The 17,844-nt window shown below is 36.8% G+C and overlaps 4 protein-coding genes across 6 annotated transcripts; 2 read left to right on the top strand and 2 right to left on the bottom strand.

The window, feature by feature from the left end:
* Positions 1 to 704: 704 nt before the first annotated feature.
* Positions 705 to 4,527, top strand: LOC111491137 (probable protein S-acyltransferase 14). The gene is made up of 8 exons (XM_023139905.1): positions 705 to 892; positions 1,024 to 1,266; positions 1,881 to 2,130; positions 2,232 to 2,323; positions 2,770 to 2,893; positions 2,977 to 3,062; positions 3,159 to 3,224; positions 3,951 to 4,527. The coding sequence occupies exons 2-8, from the start codon at positions 1,078 to 1,080 to the stop codon at positions 4,077 to 4,079; spliced, it is 936 nt and encodes a 311-aa protein (XP_022995673.1). The 5' UTR covers positions 705 to 892; positions 1,024 to 1,077; the 3' UTR covers positions 4,080 to 4,527.
* A 1,112-nt stretch (positions 4,528 to 5,639) lies between these two features.
* LOC111491663 lies at positions 5,640 to 6,889 on the bottom strand. 3 transcript variants are annotated; one of them, XM_023140671.1, is made up of 2 exons: positions 6,520 to 6,839; positions 5,640 to 6,406 (listed from the first exon to the last, which is right to left on the bottom strand). In XM_023140671.1, exon 2 carries the CDS (start codon positions 6,375 to 6,377, stop codon positions 5,832 to 5,834), a length of 546 nt encoding a protein of 181 aa, XP_022996439.1. In that variant the 5' UTR covers positions 6,378 to 6,406; positions 6,520 to 6,839; the 3' UTR covers positions 5,640 to 5,831. The 3 variants fall into 3 exon arrangements, 2 of the variants coding, with proteins under 2 accessions (XP_022996439.1, XP_022996438.1); XM_023140670.1 differs by having other exon boundaries at positions 5,640 to 6,422; positions 6,520 to 6,826; XR_002719731.1 differs by having other exon boundaries at positions 6,329 to 6,441; positions 6,520 to 6,889.
* Positions 6,890 to 8,315: 1,426 nt separating this feature from the next.
* Positions 8,316 to 11,079, bottom strand: LOC111491661 (primary amine oxidase-like). The gene is made up of 4 exons (XM_023140668.1): positions 9,719 to 11,079; positions 9,526 to 9,639; positions 8,886 to 9,430; positions 8,316 to 8,797 (listed from the first exon to the last, which is right to left on the bottom strand). The coding sequence occupies exons 1-4, from the start codon at positions 11,021 to 11,023 to the stop codon at positions 8,587 to 8,589; spliced, it is 2,175 nt and encodes a 724-aa protein (XP_022996436.1). The 5' UTR covers positions 11,024 to 11,079; the 3' UTR covers positions 8,316 to 8,586.
* A 1,026-nt stretch (positions 11,080 to 12,105) lies between these two features.
* Positions 12,106 to 17,424, top strand: LOC111491662 (maspardin-like). Its single transcript, XM_023140669.1, has 8 exons — positions 12,106 to 12,328; positions 12,612 to 12,737; positions 13,271 to 13,369; positions 14,034 to 14,176; positions 15,695 to 15,803; positions 16,278 to 16,385; positions 16,573 to 16,713; positions 16,786 to 17,424. Exons 1-8 carry the CDS (start codon positions 12,251 to 12,253, stop codon positions 17,191 to 17,193), a joined length of 1,212 nt encoding a protein of 403 aa, XP_022996437.1. The 5' UTR covers positions 12,106 to 12,250; the 3' UTR covers positions 17,194 to 17,424.
* Positions 17,425 to 17,844: the final 420 nt, after the last annotated feature.

Raw genomic sequence — 17,844 nt, 5'->3', positions numbered from 1 at the left:
CGCCCTCCCTCTGCACCAGAAATAATTTTTTTTTTTTTTTTTTTTTTGGTAAGTAATCAGGGTGAAATTTAATTCTTCCACCCTTGGGGCGGCTCACATATATTTTTTTTTTTTTTGGTAAGTAATCAGGTTATATCTTCAAACATTATTTGTATAATAAAATATTTTTGTGAAAATAACACGATTCAATAACGTGTATATTAGTGATGTAATTGGCATTATGACATCAATTGATTAGTTATATATTTTTAATTAAGAATATGGTAACATCCATTTAGCATAGTTTATGTATATATATTTGAAAGAGATATATCTACAGTATAGATTACGTTGTCACACAAATATTATCTTAATGATGTGATAGAGAAAAAATCAAATTAAATTACAAAATTTTTCTTTAAAGTTTGTCTATAGATCTTGGACTAACAAACATTTTGCATTAGATATAAAACTTTCTAATAAATCATTAAATTTTTAATTGTGGGGTTTACTAAAAAAAAAAAATTAAATGCAATCGCATGAGCAATTCAATATATCTAATAGATAGATAATTTTAGAAGCTTTTTTTAATAACTAATACATACAAAAATTTAAAACTTATTAAATACTTCCCAAATTTACCATACAAGAGAGAGAGAAAAAAAAATAGTATTATTTATAAATTATTTTAGGGTGTGATAAATTTGTTGCAAAAATTAAAATTTACCTGAATTTGATATGGGACTCGAGATGAGAAATGTTGATACTTTTCTTCTGGCGTTGATTCTGTCCAAACGCACGCGGTTTGTTATTTTCGTCCAAAAAACGCTTAATCGGAATTATCTTCATAATTTTGTTTTAGGGGCGCTTTCTTCTTCTCGAATTAGTCCTCCGCCGTTCGTTGATACCACTGGTCGGCATTTCCTTTTTCAATTTCTTTCTTCCCTTTTCAATTCTTCATCCTCCCCCAATTAACCCCAACATATTTCCCAATCGGCTCTGAAACCACACCTTCGCGGCTGCTTTTTGATACCGATTTCGCAGGCCGTTCGTGATTTTCATCGCTTCGCTTTGCGAGATCAGGATTCAGGAGCAGCCATGTCTTGGAATGTATTCAAATTCTGCACGGCGCTGCGTGCTTTGGGTTCCATCATGATCTTCTTAGTTCTAGGTATAGTCGGTCTCTCCTATTACGCTTTGGTCGTCGTCAACTATGGTCCGGCTCTCTTTCGCGGAGGCCTCAATTCGCTTACAGCTCTCCTAGTCTTGCTCTTGTTTCATTCTTTGGTAATATATTTTCCTCTTTTAGCTGCAATTACACATATTGTGCACTTGGCGAACTGTTGGTTTGACCTTCGACAATTTAGCTTCCTGGGATCCTCAGGACTTCCTGATATTCTTTTTCCTTTTTTCCGGAATGATTCCTGGAACTTGAATTTCGACTTAGCTTAAGAGGAATTGCTTAGAAAATGTAAAATTGTGGAAAATTTAACATTGTAGTGCAGAAAGTTATGTCTTATTGTGTAATAAAAGTTGTGGGGCTTAGAGTTCAAAATATGAGGCAATCTTCAGTTTTCTTGAAAATATAAACTTAAGATCACCTTCTACATCCGTTAATTGCTCTAGGTGACCATCGTTTGGTTTTTCCTTTATTTCTACTGACACGAATTTATTAGCTAGTGGAAGAGCGTTATGATAGAATAGAGCATCTCTGAGATTCTTCTTTTTGGTTGGTTGAGAAAACAACAGTACTTTGGGCCAGAATAAATAAAAAGAAAATAAGTACTAGCCGTATTCTGAATTTGAAATGATACGTTGTCATATTTGTGTGTTCATCTTTAGAATAGCATATGCACATTCATATAGCTTCAAACCTTCAATTTACCAATCTGTTTATGCAGTTGGTGATGTTACTATGGAGCTACTTTTCTGTTGTACTAACAAATCCGGGGTGTGTTCCACCTCATTGGAGACCTGAGTCGGATGAAGAGAAAGGGGATGCAGATCCATTAATGGCATCAGAATACAACAATGGTCCAGGTGCAGGGCCAGAACAAGGAACCGTGCCAAGTGATTCTGCTAATCGAAAAATACGGTTTTGTCGCAAGTGCAACCAGTTTAAACCGCCTCGTTGCCATCATTGTTCTGTTTGTAAGCTCTAGATCATTTCCTACTTTTTATTTCCTGTAGGAGTTTACTGTGGTCCTAGTTGATAAACAATATATAAATACTGATTATGCCTCCTTTGGTAGGTGGAAGGTGTGTATTGAAAATGGACCATCATTGTGTGTGGGTCGTCAATTGTGTTGGAGCAAAGAACTACAAGCATTTCCTGCTATTTTTGGTAAGCACAACCAGAGTATTTCCTTCTGAACTCCAGTTCTCTATCTTCATGGTTCTCGGGATGGATGGTCCCCTATGATATCTATAGTATCCATTCAGGAAATAAACGATGTTACTTGTATAATCATGAGTAGATTCTGGTTCTTTGGCAATTTGTCAGCTGATATAACCTGCAATCATAGATATTCTAATTCTGCTATAGAGATGTTTTGTTATGGTGCCATGGCAGCATCATTGCATTGAGTTTATTAAATCATATTGCTTGTTTGTTTCCATCATTTGTGCAAGGAGAAAATATTTTTTCCCTCGAGCAGTTGAGAATATAATTGCCTTTTCTTTTGGTACTTGTTATGTCCGATTAAGATTTTGTTTCATCACTTAAGTGCTTGGCTAACGAAGGTATGCAGAAGTTCCACTAATCATCACATTTTGTTGATTTTCATGCAGTTTTACACATTTCTTGAAACATCCCTTGTTACTTTGTCATTATTGCCATACTTCTTAGCTTTTTTCTCCGATGGTGATATAACTGGAACACCAGGCAGCCTTGCAGCAATTTTTGTAACATTTAGTAAGTGCACAAGTGACAATTTCGTTCAATAGTTAAAGATATTTCGACATTTATCTCTAATTTTAGTTGCTCGTTCCTTACAGTTCTGAATTTGACATTTTCTCTGAGTGTTATGGGTTTTCTGATATTGCACATATCACTTGTAGCAGCCAATACCACGACAATAGAGGTAATTCCTCCTAGAAGTAGTACTGTGTTTGTATTGCTTTTAAACATTTAAAAGGGGCTGAATTGGTTTATGGGATATTTGATTCACCGTTGTCAGGCATATGAGAAGAAAACCACCCCGAAGTGGCATTTTGATCTTGGTCGCAGAAAAAACTTTGAGCAGGTATCTTCTTCTCAACGTATTGGCTTCTTCCTTGCGAACATTCAATTATTGATGGTATAGTTATCTGTTGTTGCCCCACAGCTAGACGTTTATTTTCTTATTGATGTCCTTATTTAGTTACAACCTACCCAAGTTTCCCGAGGTTTGATACTCTCTCTCTACCAAAGTTTCTTCCTCTAGTTAGTACCCCACTGCTCTCAGCTTACAGAACTCCCTTACTTCCCATCTTCCCCAAGATAGATTTAAATTTGTCTGTATTCCAAAATGACATGTTGTTCCCAACCACATCCATATCTTATATTCATGACAACCGACCGACACTATTTCACTGCTCCCTTTCCTGTTTGTAAGAGTGAGTGCAAGCAAATTACATTGGCTGTGGCTTTAATCCTATCGATTGAAGTTGTCTAGTAATTTGATTGAGCTAGTCAAATGTAACATTATCACATATTTTATTATAACGAACTAGAATATTCATCATCCGCGAAGATTTATATCAATAATATCCTCCAGAGTCTCAAGGTTTTGTAGTAATCTCTACAATTCCAATATCTGAGAAAATAAATTCTTAAAAACTGATCTCAAATTGGGAAAACTACCCAAAATTCCAAATTGTGAAATTAAAAATGGATGGCTTGTGCCATGGGACAACTTTGGATTCATTGCATCAATTATTTATATGCTGGAGTTCTTTTGCATGTGACACTAAATTCATTCGTGAATCAGGTTTTTGGAATGGATAAGAAGTACTGGTTTATCCCTGCATATTCTCAAGATGACTTAAAGCGGATGCCTAATCTCCAAGGCCTTGAATATCCAATGAGGTCAGACACGAATCTACTTCAGGAATTGTAAAATCAATCTCACAGTAAACCTGCAAGCTTTCATTGTTTGATACAAAGTGAATTGTATCGAGGGGAGAGAGCCTGAGCCCAGAGGATGTCACCTTGATCCTTAAATTGAATGAATGACAGGTCGGTTTAAATTTCTAACAAACAAATCATAAAGAATGGCCTTCTTCAGGTGGTGCACTGTATAATATTAGTTGGAAAAGCCATTTGTTTGCCGAATGATGCACAAATTTTAGCTCTGTATCCAGTTTTAGCACAATGTAAACTCTTTTTTCTTCTGTATATATTTGTTTGTATGAAAACCGACTTAGTTTGGATATGTAGCGTGTATGTTGGTGCATCTGCATCATATCTGCCCACCCCATAAGGTCTCAGAAATACTTTCAGAAGGCTCCCTTTATAGAAACTTCGACCCCTTGGAAAATGAGTCATATTATGGGAACCTTTTGTTCTAAATTAGCAGGTGGCCCTTCTATTCAAATCTTGTTCGACTACCAAGCTTTTGCAGATTATTATGATTATATTTATTATTATTATTATGTTCAGTCTCATCTTGTAAGTCAGTGACGGATGGCCGGGGCTGCGCCCGCGGTTTTCCTCCATGTGCATGTCAAAGGGAGAAAAGATAAAAGACGGAGATTGTTGAGTTGACGTGAATAATTAATTAGGAGCCTGAAATTTAATTTTTGAACTATAAAATAATCCAAAATTCTAACAATGTTGTAAACATTTTTTTAATACGTAACGTGGTATTTATCGATCTATTTTTTGCTAAATTACTCGCAAAAAGGTCAAAAAAATTAAATTCTTTTAAGTTTGGAAGGCAAATTTATACCACTCAACAAATTTAGAAATAGTTACTCGTATCAAGTTTAGATATAAAAAATTATATATATATATATATTTTTAAAAATTTTAAAGTTACACGACCTCAATTAACAATAAATCATCAAAAATCATGTGCGTAACCCTTTTACCTTAATTTTGATTGACCATGACATTCGAGAACGACAAATCACGGAAAATTGGGCAAACACAAAATTCAATAAGGATATGCGCAGTAAGTTTAGGGGCTAATGTGGTCAAGCCTAGCATCAAGCTTAAACTAGTGCTTAATGGTTTAAACCTTCAACAATGATTGGTTGGTTAACAAAGGTATAGGTCTTATCGTCCAAACATTCAATAATCAAGTTGAGGTTATCAATGTAACAACGATGCACTTATTGGTTTAATGTTGCATTTAGTACTACTCTAGCTAGTCACTACTACTATACATTCGAGTGTTCGTCTAGACAATACACCCATTAAAAACTTCGTGATGGATATGGTTCTAAATTTAATGTTATGTTAGTACACATCCTATATAACTTAAATGTAACAACTAGACTTCTTTCCTAAAAAAAATCACTCAGCGCTTATTTAGCTAATATAGTTAAAATCTGACCTAATTCCACTGGTGCAAGGAAGTGATAACCAATGGAATTATGGTTAGAGGAAAAAACATCCATCTTTCCATTTTGTGAAGGTCTGAATTTCATTTGTTCATGTATTATTACAAAAGATGCAACCAAAAATTGAATGCGCATACTCACTTTGTCTCATCTTGTTTGTAAGAAAATTTAAAACAACAATCTGTTCATCTCAAAAACGAGACAAAAAATCAATATATTTGTCACTCAATCTGATAAGTACGATTAAGAAACGGACAAAACTGTATAAAACTAAAACGACAGCGCTTTGCTTGACGGAACAGAAATCACTTCCGAATCACAAACTCCTCCCCTGATCGTCGATCAACCTGCTTGATCCATTTCCCCTTCCCCTCGCCGGAACCTGAATTCCTTCCTTCCGCCGCCACGTATGCAATATCCAATCCCTGCCCCACCGGCAAAAACGCTGATCGAATCAGCCGCCGCGTTCCGTTATTGGTAACATTACTCCATCTGAAACTCGAATCGCTTCTCGAGTTCGCGTTCTTGCATATCAAAACCGCTCCTCTGGAACTCAGATTCGCCATTTTCAGAACTCGACTGAAATTCCTCCTCTCACTATTCACCACCAGAAAATCTATCCCTACCAGTCCTCCCATCACCTCCTCCGGCTCTCTCACGATCACTTCCGGCGCCAATCCCGCTCTCTCCATCGCTCTCCAATATTCTCCTCGCGATCTCTCGTCCGGCACCACACACACGTGTCTCCCTCCGGTGTGCCGGCGAGCAACCGCCAGTCCAATACTCGTTGCAATCGCTCCGCCGCTCGACCACGTCTCGACGATGAATTGAGCGTTCCGTCCGGCCGCCATCGCCGAAATCAATTCCGCAACGCCGGATTCTGTATGGAGATCGCACTTCACAGTTCACACACAACTGAAAAACATCAATCATAAACACGCAAAAAAAAAAAAAAAACGAAACAGAAATTTGAAATCAAAGGAGATTTCTTACAGATTGGACGGTGTCGATGTAGGCTTTGGAAGCCGTATCAGGGGACCAAACAAGCTTCATCTCCAATATTCCGGTACGATTCTCTCTATATCTGAACTCCTCCCTGTCGACTCGATTCGTAATCTAGGGTTTCGTGTTCTTCTTCCTCTGCAAGTCACAATTTCTGTTTTGGCTCTGAAAACTGAAGGGGTTTCTTTTTGAATTGGGGTGGGGCTTTTATTCTCCAAGGCATTACAAATGGATTTTTCTTTTCCTTTTTTTTTTTTTTATTAATAGAAACAATTAGATATGGTTGACCGTTGACATTGCCCACTTTTTTCCGACGTGTTTAGATTGGATTGCCACCGTGGTTTTCTTTACTCATATTCCCCAAATTGTCAACCAATATCTTACGAAAAAAAAGTTAAAAATTTTAGATTTATATTAAATTTGATTGGTTTACCTGTTTGGCTTACCAAATTAAAAAATAAAATTTTAAAAAAACTTATAAACATGTTCAAATTTTAAGTATTTAAAATTAAAAAACAAGATTGTGTTGTTAAATACAAATAATCGAACAAATTCTACTTTTAGACGATATGACTCAAAATGTTTGAGTTTATACTTTATATTAAGTTGATATTTAATACGCGAATCCGCTTATAAATTAAGCATTTTATATAAATTATAATCCTATATAAGTAAATATGTTGAATTTATATTCCAAAACGAATAAAACAAATAAACTTTATAGGTTGGATAAGGTATATACAACCATTTTTCCATCTTTACATCAAATTATTACAAGTTTTTTTTTTTTTTTTTTTTTTTTTTTTTTGTATATAAAAGTATAAAATAAAAAATATTAAATATTGATGAATATTGGGAATTAACTTGTGAAGTTATCATATTTGAAAAGGTATCCTTTATTCAAAACAACACACCCAAATTTTAAAGATATATTCGAAAGAAATATTGGTTGAATTTAATTTTTATTCTGAAAGATAAAATTGGAGGGGGGATAAAATAGCCACCTCCTCATGTACATATTTTAATTATTTTATCTTCCGAAGAAATTTTGGGTGTGCGACGCCTTCTTTTCATTTTTCTACCAAATTCTATCCACTCCTTGTATTTCTAATATTAATCATTTCTTTTGTAGCTTTTATGGAAAACTTCAATTGTTTTCGGTATTTCCTTTTCATTATTTTTTATTTACAAACAATTTAAATCTCTTTACCTACCATTTATACCATATAGTATTGACTCAAATACTTGTATTTTAAAAAATATAAGACAAACACTTCAACTCAAAAATAATAAAAAGAAATTAGATATAACATGATTGAAATATTATGTCTAATTTGGTGTATCTGAAAATCATAAGTCCAAGAGGTTAAACGAGCCCAATTCAACTTATTTTAAAGCTTGGCCCAACCCAAAATTAATGTTTAATGAGCTGATTCAACCCATTTTACCTATTTGGTTGGGTGATAGTCTAAGCATACTCCTGGTAGATATTGTCCTCCCTACCCTACTAATGTGCCTACTAATGTGAGATTCTCACCTACTCAATCCCAATTTGGCATATGATAACATTTTCTTGTATGCGGGTTATTTATTTATTTTATTTTTTAAATGAAAATTATATCCCCGAATCAAACTTGGATTCTGATATTGAAAGGTTATTGGGTAGAGAATGGGTAGATATTTTGTATAAGGTAGATTCCCAGAATTGAATAAGACAGAGCTCCATAGCCTCTGTGCGTTTGGACAAAGACATCCCACCGGGCAAACAAGACGACAATTTGGGTCCGTACTGGAATCTTCACCAATGAAGAATTGATGAACTTATAAAATGTTATGAAATTAAAGGCATCAACAAAGATACTTAATTGATCGGTACTCTTTTACATGATTGCATTAGCATTTCTCATAAACACGACACTCTTACTACCCATCTTTTCAAATATGAACTTTGAACTTTATTTTACAAATCAAAACATCAACAACAACAACAACATGGCCCTATCTGCCAAACCTCCCTTGCTTACATTTATATCTGAAAGGAAATTTGGTGGTCGAAGTTCAAGCGGAGGCAGCAGCCTTGCATACAGGAAGGTCTTCAATGGTGTTGGGTGGAAATCGGAGTATTGGATTGCTTTCGAAGAAATTTACAGGCTTCAAATCGAAACTCGCTGATACGGTCGGCATGATTGGAAAATCTTCTTGGCATGGCACGTGATGGAACCCTAATGTGTACCATACCACTATATCTCTGTTTTCAATCCCTCGATCCCTACAGAAAAATGCATCCATTTTTTTTATATAAAAAGATATAAATGGTTTAAAAAATGTCCCACCAAGTTTGAATGGTAAATACTTACCGGTCCGACCAAGTTTGAAGGGTATCCTCGCCATTGCTCTGGTAAACAAACTGCCCGCCGGCCCACTCCTCGCTCCGGTTATACGGCGTAACCCATATCTGATTATTCGTAAACGCTCCTCTCCTCTGCGGCGGATCGTCCAAATCCAGCAAGCTGGCAGCGGTAGCGGCCGGAACCACCTTGTAACCGACCGGATTACCGACCCGAGTCTTTACAGAGGGATTTACAATGTGAAACTCCGATGGGTCGTACAATTTGAGCTTAATTTGAGCTTCCTTCTCTGTCTTAGCTACCTTTTTCACTGCTTTCAGGTAACTTTTTCTCGGCGATTCTCCTCTGGAAGTCATTTGCCTTTGGAGATTCACCTTTACAAATGAATTGTCGGAGCCATCGATATCCATGTCTAAGTAGAACGTAACGAAATGGTCGTGGATTACTCCGATGACGTTTTCCGACAACAGAGTGCCATAGAGATCTTGTCCGGCGAACTGGTTCGTGTTCTCGTAAGATGTGCCTTTCACCATCAATATTCCACTCAGACCCACCTGTACTTCCATTTCGGAAACGTATTTAATTTTTTGGGTTTAAAATGAAAAAGATAAAATTGAGTAAAATTCTTCGAGAAGAAGAAAGTTGAAACCTTGATTCTGATGAGCCCATCAGTTTGGAACTCCCAATCGACAATATAGTCATAATTGGCCACAGACGCCGCCATCCTCGCCACCAGCGTCACTTTCGGCCTAACCTCAGTGATCTGTTCCACCCAAATTTATACATATTATTAATAAATCATTCCAAATCTTAATTAGATTCCAGCTCAATTCATCACTTACATCCAAGCCCGTTATCGGACTCTCCGCATGCCGCCACCCAATATCTCCGGCGTACCTCTCGAACAAGCAAATCATATTCCGCCGCACGTACGGCTTTCCATCCACCGCCGCAAAAACACCATCCATATAATAAGCGTTTCTCGGGCAATCATTAAGCGGGTCAAGACTCATTGCTTGCAACCCGAACCCGTATTCGCCCGCATCCATATAGGTTTTGAAGTACCAGGCATCCGACGGGTCCATGTAAGGCACAAACAACTCCGATGTAAACCCCTTGTAAATAACATCCCTCAAAATCCCCGTATCCGGGTCCCGAGCTTTGGCCCGAGAAATCACCATCCCCGCTCTCGGGTCGGGTTTCAAGTGAAATTCCCAATTTGCCCATTTCACCAAATGCTCGTCCTCTACACTAAAACTCGGCCCCTTCGGTTGCTCGATTGAAATCGGATTTAGCAATTTCATTACCTTGTTCGGCGGCTGCGCCGAGTATCGGTAATCGGTGTTGGCGGCTTTTGGAATCGGGATGTTTTTGCCTTTGTCGGAAATTTCAATCACTTGTTGAACGTCTAAGTCAACGAGGACAGTCAACCCTTCAATAGGTCTCATGTAGAAATTGGCAGTGTCCTTCATGGAGTAGCACTGGACTTTGATCAGCCGCCGATTCTCTTCCTTGGCGCCGAACCATCCGGTCGAGATGGGCAAGCAAGATACGTCTGAGAGAGCAATCCCACGGTCGAGAATCGTTTGATTGAATCTCTCACTCTTCATCGGTACCCACGTGGCAGTAAACATCTCTTCGGCCGTCATCGTCGGATAACCCGAATGTGGGCCCGTTCGGAGGATAGCGATATTAGCGGAGGTCAGGTCGACGGTTAACACGTGGGATTTACCGTCGACACGTGCGACTACCGAAGCCTTTCTAGGCGGCAGAGGGTCACCGGTTTGCCATTCAAGGACGTGGGACTTTTGGGGCTCTTCCAGGACTAGGGAGTGGATGGAAAAGGGAGAGGATCTGAAGAGAGGATGAGAAGAGAGGATTGAACGAACTTGGGTGATTTCTTGAACGGTGAGTGGGTCGAGAGGGTGGTGGGGGATGTCGGAGGCGTGGTCATGACGGCGCGTGGGGTTTTGGTGGTCGAGGGTAGTGGGTTGGGATTTGGAGGTGCACCATGGGGAGCAGGCGGCGCAGTTGAAAATCTCTGCCGCGTTGAGTGGAGGAGAGGGGAGGTGGAGACAAGTGAAAAATAGAGCAAAGGCTGTGGTTATCGACAGGAAAGTGTAGAGGAGATATTTTCCGGCTGCCATGGTTTGGCGTTGGCCTTTCTCTATCGCGAGAAGATAGTGGTAGTGAAGAGGGCAGGATTGAGGGGATTTTATAATGGAAAAACAACAAATCTGGGAATCATTTGTGACCGCAACAAAACTACTAATTATTTTTTCCACTAATAATCTTACAAACTTTATACTTTGTATTTATTGGGCTTAGAAAGTTTAAAAGATATTAAACTTTATATTTTCCACTAATAACATTATAAACTATATATTTTGTATTTTTTTATTATTATATTCATTATTTGGTAGATTAAATAACATAATAATCTAATGATATTCATTATATTGAAGGATCCAATGGTGTTTTAATTTGTCCCATCATAAATGAATAATTAAAGAATTATGGAGATTCTCATTTATAATTATATTAAGCTATAGCTAAAATAAACATTTTTTACTATACCACTTGTTTTGAGGATCGAGCTCCTCTATGTTATTATCATATGAATATATGATAATATTCTAAAAATATTTATATAAAAAAATAAAAGTTATAATTCTAAATGATGGTTTGGTTTTTTCTCTAAAATTTTTATTTGGAAAAATCCAACAAAAAAATGATTATTCTATTTTAAAATAATACTTAATAAGACTGGCCAAGCACAGGTTTTAAAACATCCAACAAGTTTTCACACACTTATAAATAATAAAGAAGGTTTGGTTTCTTCCTTCTAACCAATAAAATCTCAAAATTTGAAAGAAAAAAGAAGTAATATTTCACTCTTATTTAAGCTGATTACTTGAGATTCCCACCTTACATTAGTTTATTCACAAGATTCCACCTTACATTAATTTATTCACAATTAAACAATAGAAGAATGAAGATAAACAAGGTTAGTCTATTTACGAATAAACAAACAGATCTTAACATAGCCTTAAAATTTTACCCTAAATTGTAATTTCTTGAATTTTAAACCATAGATTTAAGAGAAGAGATGGAGGTTCAAAATTGTAAACTCAATTATTGATGTTATTATGGATTAATTACATAAGATTATTGACAAACAGTATGTAATTGCAAATTGCCCAAAACACAGAAAACAATAAGTAAGAGAAAAAAGGGCAAGCCACGTGGTTTTCGCTAGCCATCAAGAAATTCTGGGAGAGAAGATCAGAAGAACAGAGAGGTCAGAAGAGAGAGCGAGAGGTTTTAGAGCTTTCGAACAGAAATCTCAGATCAAATTAACATGATCCTGTAATATGGGATTGAAAGGCGTCTCCTCGGCGCCCGGCGATTTCATATACTTCAAGTCTCAGGTCCCCCTTCATCGGATTCCGGTACGTTTCTCTTTGTTTTCTCCTCCGATTTCCATTTTGTTGGCTTTTCTTTACTCGGTTAGTTGCATTGATTTCATCTGATGACTTTGTTTTCTTCTTTGTTTTAGTCCAGTAATGATTATAGTTTATTAGCATAGGTTTCCAGATGTGTAGAAAATAGACATGTTCCTTAATTAAGTTTATGGTGTGCGGATTTTTTTTTCTTTTGCGTTTCCTAGGTTTCGCTGCTTCTCTACGGGCTTTATTTTCACTCTTATCGAGAGGATTATGCTTACTCTCGCAGATTGGCACCAAGCAATGGCGATACTATGATTTTGGCCCGAAAGTTGTACCTCCTCTTATATGTCTTCCTGGAATAGCAGGGACGGCAGATGTCTACTACAAACAAATACTCTCTTTGGCAATGAAGGTTGTTCTTTTTGAATTAAATCGGGATTTTACTTTACTAGGCCCTCATCGATTCTCTATCGAGACCACAAAACATGAACTATGCGGGGTATTTGTTAAATGAATTGGCAATTTTCTCAAGGCTCTATGCGATTGGTCCGATTCTTTTCCTCCCTTTCAGAGGAAACTCAAAAGAATTAAGTAACAAGATAGGGCTGTCTCGTAATTTCTTTTACGTTATTGACCTTTCTTCTGGGGAGAGTTTATCGTTTCTTTATCTTTAATGTTATAGGCGTTTTAAGTTAAATGTGACTGGAGATTCCTTTATCTTCATCAATTGATTTTACTAGATAACATTTGTTTCTAATTATTTCATACTTCATATTAATTTGGAATGGCTGCTACCTGGCGGTTATGCCATTGTTGATTTTTTCAATTTCAAGTATTTCTTTTTTTTCAGTTGTGAATCCAAGGTGCTATTACTGTTACTTCTAGAGTTGTGCATTCAACTACGTTGGGAAAATATTGCAGAATTACATCATTTTTTACATACAGGGTTACCGAGTAATTTCTGTCGATATTCCACGTGTATGGAAACATCAAGAGTGGATTCAAGCATTTGAAAAGTTCTTGGATACTATAGACGTTCATCATGTAAGGATTTTGTTTATGTCACTCTCGTAACATTATTCTATTGTCCTTTGTGCTTTCTTGTCATAAATACATCTCCATTTCTACTCTTGTAGATGAACTGGCTCGCATTTAACTTTAAGTGTGAACAGGTGCATTTGTTGAGGTTGTTATATTTTTAAGTCAGAACAGCTAAGCCGCAATCTAGAAACAAGATTTTGATGAACATCAACCACTTTTTAGGTTTTGTTGTGTTACATTGCTATAAACCTATTAGAAGAGAAGAAATATTTCTAGGTACCATGGTTGAGAAAATTTTGATTTTGGTAAGCATGATAAAGAAATTTTTTGTAATACCGACTTCAGGCTTTGAGTATCTCTGGAATCTGGATGTAGATAATGTAAATATGTTATATATCGGATTTGACTTATCACAATAGCCTGTTAAATATTGCATAAGAGTAACTTGGCTGATTTGATTTGTGATAGAAGTTGATCTAGTGAGAAAGTGATAGTAGATGTCATCTATAGTGATAGCTGGTTTATTGAGCTTCTGTTCATCAAATATGGCATAATAGATGCATACCAACATTGTTTTTCACTAATTGCATCATATATACAATATTTATGGTTTGAAATGATTGACAAACTAAAGACTTCTAAAGCTTAACAGCTGTACTTTTAACAGATACATATTTATGGCACTTCACTTGGGGGATTTCTAGCACAACTTTTTGCTCAACATCGGCCAAGACGCGTTAAGTCTTTGATATTATCCAATTCATTTATTGAGACCAAAAACTTTTCTGCAGCAATGCCATGGGCTCCAATGTAAGCTCCTGGTGCCTTTTCTTTTCTTCTTAAACTTATTTCATTCCTTACTTTGTAGATTTATGAGCTGAAGAACTTTTGTTATTTTGTAAATTATTGATACCCAAAGAATTCCCTATGTCTATTGCTAAAATCTCAGCTGCTAAGAAGTTAGAAATGCAATTTTTGAGAAAGTAGATATGTTCTCATTACGTCCAGTGCATGCCTGAAAAAGAAAATTAAAAAAAAAAAAAAAAGAATCAGACACTAAAGACTTTTTCCATTGATAAAATGAGGAGAATAAGAGAGGGACAACTCCAAGCTGGGGGAACATACAAAAAAGCGGTCCAATTAGCTTTCCTAAATTCTTATGATTATAATATGGTTTGGAGAGAATGCATAAGTTAGATGCCACAATTTCTTACCATCTCTAGATGCTTCCCTGAAAATTCTATGGTTCTTCCATTACAATATTCCTAAAGATGAGTTTTTGTTGTATTTGACCACAAGCCAGTGCCCTTTTCCTCTAAGCTAAAAGCCACATGGCATTTGCTCAATTCCCTCTACTAGAAAGTGTAAAACACCAGCTAATCACAATGTAATCAAAGCTTCTGAGCATGTATATTACAAGGACATTGCCTAAAATGGTGGGTTTGATCTTTTGGACTGTTTTTATAAAGGCTTTACCAATTAGGAATTAGGGCCAGCGAAGGGTAGCCATTTTAAATCTCGCAGCTCTATTTATTCTCCCCAACTGCTATTCAGACTAGACTAGGTACTAGTCATCTTTTAATGTATCTCTCTTTACTGAGCTGAATGTTTTGAATCCCGAATCCAACAGATTGATTTCCCTGCTTATTGATCAGTCCTATTTTAGCAGATAATTTCAATTTTTTTTTTTTTTTTCCGTCGTATTCAACACCTCACTGATTGGGAGGGCTTCTCTTTGAACTTCCTAATGTGACCCCTCGGAGACTTGAAACCCAGTCATCATCCCACTCCCAGAATGATATTTCTTATAAATTCCTCCCCAAAAGGCTGAAGACGTACCAGCCTGATGGAAATGCATAATGATGCCTGTACCAGGGCCTTTGCCGCTCCCCCCATCACATTATGGACCTCCTTCCCATCTGAAATTTTTCATACTTGAAATTGATTTATTTAGGCCTGAAACCCATGGTTTGAGACCTCTACGGCCGTTTGAAAACTTCCTGTGCATTGAAACGTGTGAGATTCTCTATCATGACTTTCCACTCTCAAGCCACTGTATCTGATCTGAAAGAGAAGGCATTTGTACTTTATATTTAGTTCCTTCACCCTTACCACCATCCTCAATCAAACTCTCTCCAGAGCATGTTCAGCTTTATTTGTCTAATTTGTAGTCTTACCTTTAATGCTGTCATATCATGTTTCTGATGATCCATTAATATGTAACTGCGCATTTCCAATTCAAGATCCTCCATCCAAAATTTTTATGTTATTCAGTATAAAAGTTTTCTTCAATATTAACTCGCAGGATTTTGATATTGCTTTATGCAGTGTTAGTTGGGCCCCCTCTTTTTTGCTGAAAAGGTATGTCTTAACAGGAATTCGTGATGGCCCTCATGAACCGTTCATTGCAGATTCCGTAGACTTTGTTGTTTCTCAGGTACTTGAAGTTTAAAACTTTATTTGTAATCAAGCAAATCTCTCTCGCACAGCTCAGTGGGTAATGGATTAGTTCTAGATGGTTCTCTGTTTCTTGTGGATGTCAATATGTTAATAATTCTGACTAAAACTGTTTATTGAATCACTGATATCTGTGACTAGGTATCAGCTCAAAAATTTTAAAGCTGTATTTATCATAATGTTTTTAATCCTTCTCAGCTTTAGTTTCCAATTTTCTCCAAAATAGTCGTGTCCTTTTTTCTACATTAATCCAACTCTATTGCAGACATTAGCAGCAGCTAGCTTTAATGCGTAATATGAATTGTTTATGCGTTCATCTCTTTATAATATGCCTTAGTGGAACGGCCTCATCTTTGTTTCAGTCAAAGCATCATGTTACTTGTGCAAACTGTTTATACAAAATGTTCCATTAGTTGAAGTTCTATTAGCCCTGAATTTATTATTATCGGTTCAGGTGGAAATGCTTTCTAAAGAAGATTTAGCATCGAGGCTGACCCTAACAGTTGATGATGCCTCAATTGGGCCCCTTCTTCTTCCAGATTCGTCTATTACCGTAATGGATGTATGCCTTCTAAAACTTGCCACATAATGTGTATCGCTGTAACTTGAAGTCATGATTAGATGTTGAAACTATGTGCTTTATTGACTTCGTTGTTTTGATGCTTGCACGTCTTGATAATTCTGCTAGTGACATGCCACACTTTCTTTTTTGTTTTTTTTCCCACTGACATGGTTACTTCACCCCCAAGACAAATGACTACTGTGCGATTCCACTTCAACTCAAAGATCAACTCAATGAAAGGTATTCTGGAGCCAGGAGAGCATACTTGAAAACAGGGGGTGATTTCCCATTTCTTTCACGCCCCGATGAAGTTAACTTGCATCTTCAGGTAAATATGACACATGTACTCCTTCTGTACTCTCAAATCTTTAGTCATCTCATCTTAAATTGTCCGTGACAGCTGCATTTGAGACGTGTTGGGGTAGAAGCACGGCCAGATTTGGTTCAGGTAGTTCCAAGAGGAGATAATGACAGCGGTCCTCATGAAGAAAAGGATGAAAGAGGTGGTGATGACGACACACACAAGGATAACAATGAACGCAATGAAAGTTCACCTTCCGAAAGTCAAATACCTCCAGCTCCAGATAGTTCGGAATCTCATAGTTTAGAGGACCAGCTTCTTAGTAATGCTAAAGCTTGTTATTTGGTAAATGAGATGCTTTTATCAACTCGTGGAGAAAATAATGTACTTGTGGTGGTCGTTGCGATATCACTATGGTACTTTGAGATGATTTATGTAACTTTCTCGAGGTTAGGCTTGATGGAAGCTGGTTCTCGTCACCTGCTGCTATTGATACCAAACTGGTAGGAGTAACTGGTCTGCTGCACACATAGATGGGCATGGACGTTTTGTTGTGTGCAATGGGGCCCCTCGGTCTTTGTTTCACGGTTTCACTAAACTCTTTTTTCTTCTTTTTTTTTTTTTTTTCACTTTTTTACATTTGAACTCTATTTGTTTGTAAATTTTTATTATCAGATTTGTCAATTTGTTAAGGCTGGAATATTGTGGTTACTGGAAATAGACCAGGCAGATTTTCTGTAACAGGAAAGAAACTTTTATATTAAAATTGTTAGACAATCAAATGTTTGTGTCATTTTGCATACAATTACAAAAAGATGACAAAATAGATCGATATTAAAGCTCATGGAAGAATGGTGCAAAATTGAGGTACAGACAGGTGGTTAATCCTGCTTGACAAGTGCACAGTGCTTGACAAGTGCACACCAAAGGATAGAAAAAACAAATCAGTTCACCATTCCTAAACGACAGGAAGAGAGCCGCAGATAATAAAGGTTTCTAACGTTGGTGGCCTTTTAAAGGCTTCAACTAAGAAGACGCGAAAAGTCTTTCACATAAGAACATTGCTTTGATTGCAGCAGCAATCCTTTAATTAAAATTTCAACCAACTCCATATAATCATGAATCCACAAACCTAAAAAATTTAAAATACTTTCTGCC

This window comes from Cucurbita maxima, unplaced genomic scaffold (assembly GCF_002738345.1).
Source record: "Cucurbita maxima cultivar Rimu unplaced genomic scaffold, Cmax_1.0 Cma_Scf00016, whole genome shotgun sequence".
Classification (NCBI taxonomy): Eukaryota; Viridiplantae; Streptophyta; class Magnoliopsida; order Cucurbitales; family Cucurbitaceae; genus Cucurbita; species Cucurbita maxima.
Note: the sequence above shows the minus strand (reverse complement) of the source record. Positions and strands in the feature narration are given on the sequence as shown.

What these genes read in the sequence shown, in the direction of transcription:
- LOC111491662 (XM_023140669.1), top strand. Translation starts at nt 12,251, where the DNA reads ATGGGATTGAAAGGCGTCTCCTCGGCGCCCGGCGATTTCATATACTTC. An exon ending in ATACTATAGACGTTCATCAT is followed by an intron (nt 13,370 to 14,033) that starts GTAAGGATTTTG and finishes TACTTTTAACAG; the next exon opens with ATACATATTTATGGCACTTC. An exon ending in GCAATGCCATGGGCTCCAAT is followed by an intron (nt 14,177 to 15,694) that starts GTAAGCTCCTGG and finishes TGCTTTATGCAG; the next exon opens with TGTTAGTTGGGCCCCCTCTT.
- LOC111491661 (XM_023140668.1), bottom strand. Translation starts at nt 11,023, where the DNA reads ATGGCAGCCGGAAAATATCTCCTCTACACTTTCCTGTCGATAACCACA. An exon ending in ATGGGCTCATCAGAATCAAG is followed by an intron (nt 9,431 to 9,525) that starts GTTTCAACTTTC and finishes ATGGAAGTACAG; the next exon opens with GTGGGTCTGAGTGGAATATT. An exon ending in CTTCAAACTTGGTCGGACCG is followed by an intron (nt 8,798 to 8,885) that starts GTAAGTATTTAC and finishes ATTTTTCTGTAG; the next exon opens with GGATCGAGGGATTGAAAACA.
- LOC111491663 (XM_023140670.1), bottom strand. Translation starts at nt 6,579, where the DNA reads ATGAAGCTTGTTTGGTCCCCTGATACGGCTTCCAAAGCCTACATCGAC. An exon ending in ACATCGACACCGTCCAATCT is followed by an intron (nt 6,423 to 6,519) that starts GTAAGAAATCTC and finishes TGAACTGTGAAG; the next exon opens with TGCGATCTCCATACAGAATC.
- LOC111491137 (XM_023139905.1), top strand. Translation starts at nt 1,078, where the DNA reads ATGTCTTGGAATGTATTCAAATTCTGCACGGCGCTGCGTGCTTTGGGT. An exon ending in TGCTCTTGTTTCATTCTTTG is followed by an intron (nt 1,267 to 1,880) that starts GTAATATATTTT and finishes CTGTTTATGCAG; the next exon opens with TTGGTGATGTTACTATGGAG. An exon ending in CCAATACCACGACAATAGAG is followed by an intron (nt 3,063 to 3,158) that starts GTAATTCCTCCT and finishes CACCGTTGTCAG; the next exon opens with GCATATGAGAAGAAAACCAC.